This window comes from Pagrus pagrus (genome assembly GCF_965226575.1).
Source record: "Pagrus pagrus genome assembly, chromosome: 20".
NCBI lineage: Eukaryota > Metazoa > Chordata > Actinopteri > Spariformes > Sparidae > Pagrus > Pagrus pagrus.
Window position 1 is genome coordinate 10,452,585 of NC_140207.1, and position 12,886 is coordinate 10,465,470.

Genomic DNA, 12,886 nt, shown 5'->3' on the forward strand with positions numbered 1-12,886 from the left:
GCTGCGGTCAAAGAAAACGTCCATCGGTGCGTAAAAGTTGCGGCTGAGGGAGCCATCAGGTCCACGCGTAAACCTGATATTCACGATTTAACGCGGTTAATTCCCCCAATACACACACTGACGACCGGGTGAGTTGATGTCTGAGCATTAGTGTCAGTGACAATTAAAACTGGACCATGTGGATTAAAGAGTTTCACGTGTTTTCGCTCCAAAATTGGCCATTTTTAAAAGAAAAAACAATCTGAAGGAAAGCCTGAGTTTATTTATTCATTTATTCTTTGTGTTTAATCTCGCTTTAAATTAATATTAATCTGCATTTTCTCCACAAAATCTGTTTGAAATCTCCTCGTCTCTGTCCTGTGAGGGTCCCAGCTCTTCAAACAAGGGTCGGAGGCGGAGTACTCAAACTTTTTTACACCTTTGTAGCGCAGAGCCCTCCCACCTCATGGCGATTGGCTGCCTGTGCGTTTATAGCGCACCAACCTTCCCATCCACCGCTGAGAAGTCGGTACCGTTCAGTCCACGCGTCTCCTGGAAGCGTCTCATGGATGTGACTTATTGCTTTATATTCCTGCTCGAGAGCCAGAAACCCTCAGTGAGTTATTTTCTGTCTGTTGTTGGCTGTTCTTCGTGCTAGTGCGCTGTCCAAAAAAATCCTCCCCGCTGGACAGAGATGAGCAGTCCCGATGCGGGGTACGCCAGCGACGATCAGACCCAGGCAAGGTGTACGATGTCAGTCATGATGCCTGGAATGGGACACTGCCAGTGGGCCGACCCTCTCAGTCCTCTTGGGGACACCAAAGTGAAGAGCGAGCCGTGCGCCTCCGGCTCCGGCAGCCAGAGCCGCGGCAAGAGCGAACCGCGGATCCGGCGGCCCATGAACGCGTTCATGGTGTGGGCGAAGGATGAGCGCAAGAGGCTGGCGCAGCAAAACCCGGACCTGCACAACGCGGAGCTGAGCAAAATGTTGGGTAAGTCACTTTAGACTCCATTTAATCGATCCCAAGCTGCCAGTCATGAGTTATTATATGATTGTTGTCATTGTTTCTGAATTTAAAGCGCTTTTTATTTCAGTTTTATGGTTTGAATCTGCTCTAAAACACCTAAATGTTTACTCCTCAGTGGATGCAGTGATTGTTTAGGCAGCAGGTGTTATTAAAAGTTCCTGCGTCTCAGTTAAGCCGCACATGTAACCTGAAAAACCTGTCCCTGCCCCCTAAAATGGCAACAAGCTATTTTTGTGTGCATCACCCGGCTGCGTACAGTATCTGCTGACATATCATTGATGTGCACTCTCCTCTTGACCTGCAGGGAAATCGTGGAAAGCCCTTCCTGTTACAGAGAAGCAGCCCTTTGTCGAGGAGGCCGAGCGGCTGCGGGTTCAGCACATGCAGGATCACCCCAACTACAAGTACCGGCCACGGCGGCGGAAGCAGGTGAAGAGGATTAAGAGGCTGGACTCTGGCTTTCTAGTCCACGGCGTGTCCGATCACCAGGCCCAGGCGATGTCCGGCGACGGCAGAGTGTGTGTGGAGAGCCTGGGCCTGGGCTACCACGAGCACGGCTTCCAGCTTCCCTCGCAGCCGCTCAGCCACTACCGAGATGCTCAGGCTCTTGGAGGCCCCTCTTATGAGGCCTACAGCCTCCCCACACCTGACACCTCTCCTCTGGACGCCGTGGAGTCCGACTCCATCTTCTTCCCTCCACACTCGCAGGAGGACTGCCACATGATGCCTGCGTACGCTTACCACTCCCAGGCGGCAGAGTACCAGCCCCAGGACGCCCTCTCCAACCACCACAGCAGCGCCATCCTGCACCGACACCCTGCCTCAGCTCCAGAGCAGCCCCCTCAGCCCTCCACTCTCCCCCCTTCCTACATGGGGTGCCCCAACCCTCTGGCAATGTATTACACCCAGCACTGCAGTCCCAGCCACCCCAAGCGGCACCCTGGCGGCGGGGCAGGACAGCTCTCCCCACCTCCCGACTCCCACCCTCACCCGGCGGACAGCGTGGAGCAGATGCACCACTCCGAGCTGCTGGCCGAGGTGGACCGGAGCGAGTTCGAGCAGTATTTGAGCTCCTCTGCGGCGCGTGCGGACATGACAGGCTTGCCATACGGGCCGCACGAGGCTGGCATGCAAGGACCTGAGAGCCTCATATCATCGGTGCTGTCAGACGCCAGCACAGCTGTGTATTACTGTAGCTACAACAACTCCTAACCTCCTGCCTGCAAGGACACATGATCTGACCTCAAGTCTCTGTAGCTAAATTTGAACAAATTCTTTTATTTTTTTAAATTTGTACTTCCCTACTAGCACAGAAGGTCCATGAGATTTTTGAAATGAAGCTTAGGAGAGTGACTGTTGTACTGTAACTGTGTAAGAAAGGAATATTTTAACATGAACACTGGTTTTTTCTTCCACCCTCGCAGGGATTTGAATTTATTTTGTGATGATAAATATTGTACAGTCACTATTTTAAAGGGGCACTGTGTAGTTTTCAAACTACGACTACTGATATTTGCAATATAAATGAGGTGATAATACAAGCTCAGAAATATTTATTTATTCCTGAACTGAATAAACAAGCTGCTCTCAGAGGGAAAACACTGTTTGAAGCTAGAAAGGTGGCAGGGTCCGCCACATAAACAAAGTGAAAACAGAATGAAATTGTGTTGTTCTTTAAGGTCAGTTTGTTTGTTCAGTAAGAGTTTGTTTATTTAGTTTCTTTAGGCAAAAAAAAACTACAGAGTGCTCCTTTAACGTTGATGTTTATACTGAAATTGTTTGGGATTTTTGTTTTTTTTATACTTTTTTTTTGCACTTTTGAGAAATAAATTTTTGCAAATAGACTCAACTCCTCTTGTATTTATTATTTCACATCCTCCTCAGACCGGCTGAAGCTTCTCTCTTTTATAATTCAGGCACATCTTAAGCTCCTTAATTTTATTTTAGGGGACGCATTAAAAGCTCTATCACCTCGAAGCCAGACACGACTGATCGGTCGGTGAGTTTGTCATGAGAGAAAATGTAAATCTTTATAGAACAAATACTTTTCACGTGGCACAACATAACTGCGGCTCTGTTGGTTTTTCCCACTTCCACACGGAGCTGATCCCAGCAGCACCAGTTGCTCACCTGGAAGCGGGGCAGCGACCCGGCTTCCTGGCCCGGACGGAGTGGAGGTAATCCCAGTGTCTGCGTTACACATGGCGCCTTGTTTTCGCAGCATGGGAGCGCAGTTTATGCTCCGGACATCCTGCCTGTAAATGATTTAGTCTCCTCTGATTAATGCTCGGGGCCATTAAAATTCACTACACCTCTGTTGAACAATGGCGACACTTTATTTTGTGTATTTTCACAGCTGAATGTGAGCGCGTCCTCCAGCTATGCGTAATAACACAGCAGTGACATCAGGTTTTATTTCTGTGGGTGCACTGACATACCCTGTGGTATATTTATCCACGAACGCCAGACCGTTGCTTCATCACACGTCACATTTATCAGGTAAAAATCTTTAAAACCTTGAGGATAACTTGTGGTATTTATAGCTGAGAAAGAGTCCCACTTTTAAAAATAGAGATTTTCCCGATTTTGAAAGGAAGAGGTTCTTCTCGGAGGGGTCTATCACCCTGACCCCACCGTCCATTTTTAGCTCTTCAGAGGAAACATGCTCCAGAGGTGTATATGTTCATGCGCTTTGTTCACGCTGAATGTTTTTTAAATATTCCTCTTATGTAGAAGTAGTGGTCGGAGCTCAAGGTAAATATTAGCAGCTCTTCCCACGGTTGTAACGATGATGTCAGCCCTCGTTTTAGTCAAGAAAATCTACATTCTTCTGACTTCGACACACATGTTTGGAGTGTTTTCACTACAAGCTGACACGTCTGAGGTGTCGTTACGTCTTCTTACTTCCTTCACATTCACACAAGACTCCTTTCCCCCCAAAGCCGTGCACAACAATCCAGCGTAATTGGTGCGAATGTGTTTAAATTCAGTCTGCAGCTGAGTGGCAGGTTTATCCTCCCTGTTGTTCCAGCTAATGGCTGCATAACAACAGGCTCAGGCCACGATCCCCGAGGCATCAGCAGGGTGGGTGGGGGTCACCTGCGCTGACCTCAGGGAGAGGCAGACCCCCCATGTCAGCCATGATATTATCTGCTCACGCTAATTGATCCGGGCTAATTGACGAGGAAGAGCTCACCGAGTGAGTTTCTTGAAAAACAAAATGCTGAGGGAGGTGAATGATTATGTTTCGTCTCTTTTTCCTTTTTCAGCATTATATTTAATTTTGGAACAAATGACAAACAAACTCACAAACATTCAAAAACAAAACAAAACCAAGAAAAAAGACAACAAACTCAAGAAGTCAGACTAGACGGGGATGAATACACCAAAGTTTCAAACCTAAAGTAAACATATGCCGAAGAATGGCCGCACAGCAGGGACCTACACAAACAATATCTGTGTAGACAGTAAGAATTAAAAACAAGAAAGATAAAGAAGTCACATTTTACACTGCAAAATGTGTAGCGTGAGTTTTCCTCTGTTGGTATGACGGCCATTTACAGTACAATACTATGTGTTTTGCATTATGGTAGTTAAGTCATATGTATTTTGGTTTCAATGTGTTGGACAAATCCTATTGTTACTGCTGGTAACTAGGTGCGTCCAGCGTGACTGTGATTATTATCATCCTGATAATCGTAGAAATATTCTTAAAACTTAAAAATATAAAACTAAAAGTGCACTAAACTAATTTTGGGATGGGACATGTATCTTGTTTTAGTGAAAAACAATTTAAGAATCTTAAACAAGTAAATAAATAAATCAAAAGGTCTTCCTGTGTAAATAAAAGACATTTACTTTTGAATCTGCAGTTTTTAACACACATTTAACTTGTCTTTGTTTCATTCGTGTGAGGATATTCATTATCTCCATTCACAATCGTCCTGATAATGATAATACACCACTTTTTATCGCGATTCAAGACACAGTCCCGTTAATTTATCTAACTTTTGCACGTCTGCGTTTGAAGTTATTGACGCTTGTGTTGCTGTGAGCAGCACTGAGATGTTTCCAGGTGTGAGTAAGACATTCAGTCAGAGCAGCAGAGGCAGAGCACGGCTCAAAGCTCAGGAAATCAGGGCTTTCATGGTGTTCCCATTGCTGCTTTTGTAGTGTGTGTTTGTGTGTGTGTGCGTGTGTCCTGGGGCCTCGCTGCCAGCAGTCTGCAGAGAGCCACTCACTCAGAGATTACAGCGGGACGGCCGGCTACATTAACACAGCAGCACTTAATCATGGCACTGGCCTAATCTCATCTCAGGTAGCTGCCTTTCACAAACACGCCTGACGAACGCAGCTTCATTTAGCCGCAGAACCAGCTGCAGTTTATTTCATTCAGCACCAGTATCAGATGCAAACACGGCGAAGCTCCCTCGGAGGGTTTATTAGTCATTATAATGTCATGATAGCTGCGGTTGGATGTGCTGTGGCTCTTGAGTAAACACTCATTGTGCAGGTAATATATGCACTTCTGTGTGAGCTGAGTCCAGGTGCAAGAAATTATGACTAATTGATTTCTCTGTGTCTTAACTTCACACCGTTCAGAGACGAGGAGAGCAAACACAAAGGCATTTTTAAACATTGATTTTTGATTTTTGGTCAGTGTAGAGATGTGGGTGTGTAGTACAGTGTAGTGTTATGACAATGACTCGGTTGAGAGATTAATGAACTGAAGGAAAACTGATTTACAGACATTTTGGGAGTGTTTGATTTATCATCGGTTGATAAATAGACATGTTACAAGCTTTTGAAAATCCACTTACCTTCTGGAAAAGAGTTGCAATGGATCTGGACTAGAATCCATTTCTTAAAAAAGCACTTATCATTGACTAAACTACTAAAAGTTATGGCTGCTTTGTTACCAAAAACAAAGCGTCAACATGATCTCCAATCTGCCAAACCCCAAGTTTGCTCCCATTAATGGCTTTTAACTAAGGTGAGGATAAATAACTGATGTATTAATCATTGATAAAGACATTAGTACAACTGATTAACCACTTATTAATAGTGTCAAACTAGAATTAATCTAATTTATTAAGGAAAATAGCACAGCTTCTCATATAAGGATATACTGCATTTTTATGGGACGTTACGCCACGTTATGTTGTGTTTTGTTTTGTGAATGTTATTTTAATTTTATGTTATGTTTATGTTTTATGTAATGACATCTCATTGGGCTATCAAGGTAATTTGTTAAACTATTTTCAAATATTTTACAGAGTAAACCTCTAGTTGATAAATTGTAAGAAGGTTCAACAACAGTAAAAAAGAATAATGCGTGCAGCCCTGACCCTAAATAACGAGCAATTTAAGCAAGTAAGTCAACAAAAGTCAGGAGATTTAGTGTTTATTCATGCACTAATTTTATTTTTAACGCAGGCTTTGTCTCAAATTACAACCTGGAAAATCTGCACGTGTGTTTGGATTCATTATAAATCCCACAAACGTGAATAAAAATGCACTGGAGGTGAAGTTTCCCTCGTCCTGTTTGAGAGACAGACACAGAGAGGCAGCGAGGGCCCAAACTGATTAAGTCATTGATAGCAGATTGCAAATACAGCATGTGAGACAGCTGCAGGAGAGGGTGTGTCCCCCGTCTAAAGCAGGGCTGGTTGCTCATAATCCCGGGCATATGCTGTCCCTCTCCGGCCCGCTTTTATGGTCTCTGCCTGTCACACCACCGTCCAGTTGTGCTTCCCACTATATATAGTGGATCCAGTCAATCTCCGCTCAGCGCCGTGACTCAATCGTTTATTTTCCTTCTGATTCCAGCTCTACTTTTGTCACACGTTCGGTTATAAATAAATCGAAAACAGGTACCCCCACTTTTTGTGCCAGGATGGCAGCTGCTGTATTCACAGGGATTATTCACAAATGGTTTTTTTGAAGTATTTTTATTGCACAGCAGCGACGGTACAGCAACATAAGGTGCCACAGCTGTGCATCAGAACTTGTTTTTACATTTCTGATGGAAAATTCAACCTCCTGCACCTGAAAGTAGACCATGTAGTGCAGGAAATCATTTAGTTTTATTTTAAAATGCTGGTCTAATATACACCACAGGTTAGTTTGTAAAAGCCTCCTTCCTAAAACAGAACTTAATTTTTTTATAATCACGCAACCAAAATCAAGCCCCGAAATAAAACTGAGCAATAAGAGATAAAATTTATATTTATCATCAGTCTGATCTGAGAGGGAAGTACCTGAATGCAACATATTGTGTCACACATAGAAATCTTTGTTTGATGAGACTTTAATGAGACAACCTGTGCCAAACAACAACAGACTGTCAGTAAATGTTGTGTTAAAAAAGATGCATTAGACATCAAGATTTTTGTTTAATAAAACACCGCAGTCATAAAACATAATGACAGAAAAGTGTTTTATATTTTTAGCGTATCACACAATAAAACAATCAAACATTTAATTTAACTTTCAGGCTTTAAATGTTAAGAATATAAATGGAGACAATCGAATCGTGGACTTAACAGTGAATAAAAGTGTAAAATCGCACGCAGATATCATAAACAGTTGCGACACAAACTAATACAAGAACACAAAGGAAAATCTAGGGCTGATTATAAAATGATTGTCTGGTGCCAGAGAACATTTTTCAAGCTGGCTGGCACATTTGTTTCACAGTCAGGAATTGAGTCAGGGAGCTGAATCAACTCCAGGCCTCTCCTGATCAGCTCGGCGCTCTCCGTTCTTTTGTTTGAATTCCCTCGTGGCACTCAGGACAATTTTTAGCTCGTGTCCAGGCGGGTAGTGAGTATAAGATGACTACATCAGCAGTCAGTTTCCTCTCCGCTGTGTTTTTCTTTGGGAGGCTAAAAGGTGTTGGCAGAGTGCAGCCACAGTTTGAGTCTTGTCACCCCTTGTTACACGATTCCCCCGTTGGCTCCGACCTCCCTTCTCAGGAAACATGGAAGGAAAGTGAGCAACGCTGTTTAGTAGCAAAGAACATGTGCGCTGTGACTAAACTGCATTAATGACTAACTTAACTTTATGGCATTAGGCAACAAAGGAACAAGGAAAAGGACAAAGAAAGCAATTTTTCAAATGCAGCTGTATTATATGAGTATAGTCTGATGACTGTATCAGGATTTCAGTCAATACTCCAGTGTATGAGCCTCGGCCTGTGTGGAAAAACAGATCAAAACTGGTTAGCAAGCTAAGCTAAAAGTGATGAAAATGGAAATAGATTAAACAAAATACACGAACAATGAAATTGCAAAAAGTAGGTAATGGATAAACTGTTTTTAAACAGTTAGCTTAATGTTGAATCAGCTAAAAGTAGCTAAAGTTTGAAATAGCTATGCTAATAATAGGCTAATGGATAGGCCTAATGGTGATTTAGCTCAGAAACAATTTAAAAAAGATAGCTGTTGAAATAGCTAAAAGTGCCTAATGGATAAATATAGAAATAGCAGCTAAATTAAACAGATAAACAGTTGAAATAGGTAAATGGCTAATGGACAAATGTTTAAAACAATGGCTAAATTGTAAAATAGCTCAAACTTGGCTAGTCAACAGTCTTTGTGATAGGCTAGTTAGCTAAAAGTTATGGAAATAGTGGAGAAAGTTGGGTAAACAGTAGGAATAGCTGGCTTAAAGTAATGGATAAATGGTTTGAACAGTTAGCTAAAACCTAAAAATAATGTGTATAAACAGCTGACGTAGCAAGCTAATAGTAAGCTAATGGATCAACAGTTAAATGTGCACAGTTAGCTAACAGGAAGGATACACGGTGGAGCTCAATGGGATAATGTCTGACTAATAATGAAGGGAAACACTGATTTTGCCTCTTTGATTAAACACCGTATGACCAACAATGACACTGAATTCATTGAATGACAGTAAAAACCCTCTGAGGCTCAGCTGAGGCGCAGTCCACGAGATAAATGTGGACCATTGTCTGTTTGTTTTGTTCTTTCTGTGGATCTTTGAATCTCTCGCGGAGCACCTGTCTCCACTTCCTCGTTCCGATGGCTCCTGTTTGCTCCATCCATGAAAGATTGGCTGGGAACATCCTCTATCCGAGAGGAAGCCGCGCTCTGTGAAATTCACACCACTCGCACCATTTTGGGAATCACCGGTTTGGACTTCCTAAAAAAATAAAAATACATAAAAATATAGTCTAAATAAAGAAGGGAGAGGGCAGAGTGTCACGACCCGGGTCAACTACTCTTTGTTGTCTCATTGTGTTTGTGTGTGTGAATGAGTTTGTGGTTGTGAGTGTGAAGAGCTGACACTTTTATTTCTTCTTCTCTCCTTATTGTAGTCGTCATATACGAGACAAATGACGGCACAACTTCTTTTTCCACCTTAAGGTCAGGGTCCCGTGCTGTTTCAAGACTAATCTATTCAAATTTATTAAATATTCTGTATTTATAATTCAAAAATAGTAATTAGGTCATCAACTTTGTGGCTCTTCCAACCCTTTTGCATGACAAAATAAATGCCTACCATCGTTAGTTCACGTAACATCTTCCAAACTCAGAAAATTTCTGTGTTTGCACCTTAAAATCGGGTCGTAAAATGTTTCGGTATCACATTTTTTCGATAAATGTTTAAGTCGACCGAACCTACAGCCAGAACAAATGTCTAGACACTGTTTGGTATTTTTCTTTTTCAATAACACAATCAGTCTGAACGCTGTCTCTTACACAGGAAGTGTATTTGTGCTCATGTTATTGGATTATGTACTTCAAACAAATATCAAACACATTTCCACTGAAATAGCAAACAGTCGACTTCCAGTTCCCCAAAAGCTGACAGAGTGTGTTCCTCCCTCTGCAGCTCCTGTCTCCTCTCTGCACGTCTGGTCCGTCAGCGACAGATCACAATCTGAAACGCTCGCAACTGTCCATACGTTCAATTTCTATAAGTTTAATGTTTGTTTTATTAATCTGTGAAAGGCTGTTTTCAGTTTTCCAGATGCTGTTAAGAGGTGAGTTGCAGTGTCGGTTGTCTCCACCAGGGGTCAGCTGTGCACAGGACTACATGAAGCTCACTGCTGATTTAAACCTTTTACCAGGTGAAGGTCTGTAAAAAAGAAGTGATATAATAATTATCTTTAAGAAAAATGTTTGTCTGATTATGTCAGCTGTAGCATTTATTCTGTGTTTGTATTTACAAAATAAAACCCTAAATAAATTAAGAACATTATATAATTAGATTGATAGCGGAGGTAAATCTATTACTTTTTTATGTGTTGGCTCATTGAAGTAATTGATTATAATGTGATGTCACAATTGTAAAAATGTTGACTGACAGTCATAAAAGTGCCTAAAGCGACCTCTTCTTAGTAAAAGCCCTGCTTAAATGTAATGGTTAAGGTTAGTTATATATATAACTTATAATTAAACCTGTATTATACATCATGATTTAATATAATAACAGTTTTTTTATTGCATTTACAAAACAAACGGTTTTGTGACTTTAACTCTGTGAGAGTGTGAGTGAAGGTGAGAGCACGTGAGTCAGGTAGGTGACCTGTCAGTAATCCGTGACAGAAGTCATCCTGTGTGGTCACGCACCTCCGCTGTCATTACCGTCATTACTTGTGAGGTGACGTGTCACCGAAATGACTGTGACTGATCATGAACACACAACAACTATGTCGTAAAATGTCGATGAAGAAGTTTACTGCCATTTATGAATTTTGTAGAAATGTAAACACTCGCTCATGACACTAAATTGAGTTTAGTTATACAGATGAATATAAGATTAAAACACCAGGCTTACAATATACTCAGCATAGCAGCATATCTACTTACATTGTAATGTGCTAAATGATCGCCTCTATTAAACAGATTTACCATTTTTTTTAGTCTATTTTACCGTCTTTATCATTTTAACTTTTATAACTTTTTAATTACTGTAAATTACTGTACATTTGGGGAACATGACTATGTTGTTGTGCCGTTAAAATGCTGTCATGCTTGTGAAGCTCATCTAACATGTATAAAGAGTAATTATCTGCAGGTAAAATGTTGCCAAATGAGTAATTATCCCATCACAGACTGTAATGCTTGTGTTTGTTCCCTCCTGGTGAGGTCCTCTCCAGTGTTGGCACATTATTATCTGAAATATTGAGAGGTTTGTGTGTATCTGATTATTGTCTGATAGGTAGCACACTTCATATTTAGTCACAGAAATGTGGAGCGAAGTCGTCTGAATATTGTGAAACCGTGCAACATCTGACATTATCGAGCATGTTTCCAGGTTTTGTCCTCTGTTTTCCTGAATGTTGTACAAATCAGAGGGTGGCTGTGGCCATAAAAATTCACGCACAGATACATTGTTAAACTTTTAATCTGTACTGATGATCTGTAACAATTACCCTTTAAGCTTTCCGGCTGCGAAAGTATTTCTGTCCTTTCTGTTGTCAAAAAATATCTCCCCCACTCCGCACGGTCGATGCTTCATTTCAGAAGTTAACTCATTGTTGTGTTCTCGGACTAAATAGCCTAATTATTTATTATTTTGAAAGGGTGAGAAAGAGGATAGCGTCCTTTACCAGCTCACAATTTGGTACAACATCAGCAGCTTAATTTCTTTCTGCGAGTACACAACAGCTGAACCTGAAAGATAAGATGAAATACTGTACATGGTTTAAATACTAGACCGATAGATTCAGAGCTACTTAGTCACAGACGGTCACTGTTGGAGGGCCGGTGTGATTAAGACAGAAACAACGACAACAACAAAGGAAACTACAGAAAAAGACACCGACACAGGACATCACAGGGTGTGTGTGGGGGGGAGTGAGGCGTTAATGCATGAATATCACAAATACAAGTGTGTACAAGTGAAATAGGAGCTGGGGTACGCTGCATCATGCAAAGGGTTTAACACTGGGACAGAGCTGTAACGCGTGAAAAAGTAACCTGAGCCCTTTTTTTAGGATTCCCTTTACAGTACTGTATATACATACAATAGACACCATTTCCATTGAAATTGATGGAGGTGGTAACCTGCTTGTGAACCCTGAACGGCAGGAACACTGATCTTTAGCAGCCCGCGGAGACGAGTCAAACAGTGGCCGACTCAGATTCACCACATCCTTTTGTTGTCGGGTTGAGCGAATGTCAAGGCCAACTCAATAAGTCTTTATCTTGGCTCCGGTGTGTGCGTGCGTGTGTGCTTTTAAGTGCGTGCAAGCCAGCGTATGTGAATAAACGACGAGAAACGGCGACTACGTGCACATTCCTGTGTATATGCCCACTGCGTGTATGAATGTGTGTGTGCTGCTCACAGTACTGTACATGCACAGCAGTGTCTGGAAAGTCCATTTGTGCAGGCGGTCAGGATGCCAGTGTCTCACACAGGGAGGCCGCCTGTCTCGCCCTCTCCACTCCACTCAGCTCTGTCGCTCAGTCACTGACCCTTAATCAGAGGAAGGTTGTCTGATGCGAGCACAGACGGATAAATCACTCCTCACCTCGGGCTGCTATCTGGGTCGCGCGTAGCCAGGTTGTCCCGTCAGTGGACTGGCCCTCCGCCCAGGCCCTCCAAAAGCTAGCAGCCATGTGGTATTGAGCCCTTTGGTGAGGAGGACACCGCCTGCCAATGCCCTCTGGAGAATAACGGTCCACATTCTGCGCATATCAGTGTTTATATTGCTGTGTTGAGAGGTTTGGTTGTTGATATACTGTATCATCACAATCTGCAGACATTCAAAAGACACATCCTCCTTTTAATCTGCCATTGTTTCCTTCATGTGTTTATTTGTCAGTCAACATTGTCTTGCTCCTGAAGCCTTTAAGATGTCAAAATGTTGTTTAATTGTGTTTTTATTGTCTTTAAATGATGCA

General features: G+C 42.3%; 1 protein-coding gene across 1 annotated transcript; it reads left to right on the forward strand.

The window, feature by feature from the left end:
• Window positions 1-519: 519 nt before the first annotated feature.
• On the forward strand, window positions 520-2,851 carry sox17 (SRY-box transcription factor 17). Its single transcript, XM_084340546.1, has 2 exons — window positions 520-971; window positions 1,312-2,851. Exons 1-2 carry the CDS (start codon window positions 674-676, stop codon window positions 2,217-2,219), a joined length of 1,206 nt encoding a protein of 401 aa, XP_084196672.1. The 5' UTR covers window positions 520-673; the 3' UTR covers window positions 2,220-2,851.
• The last annotated feature ends 10,035 nt before the right edge of the window (window positions 2,852-12,886 follow it).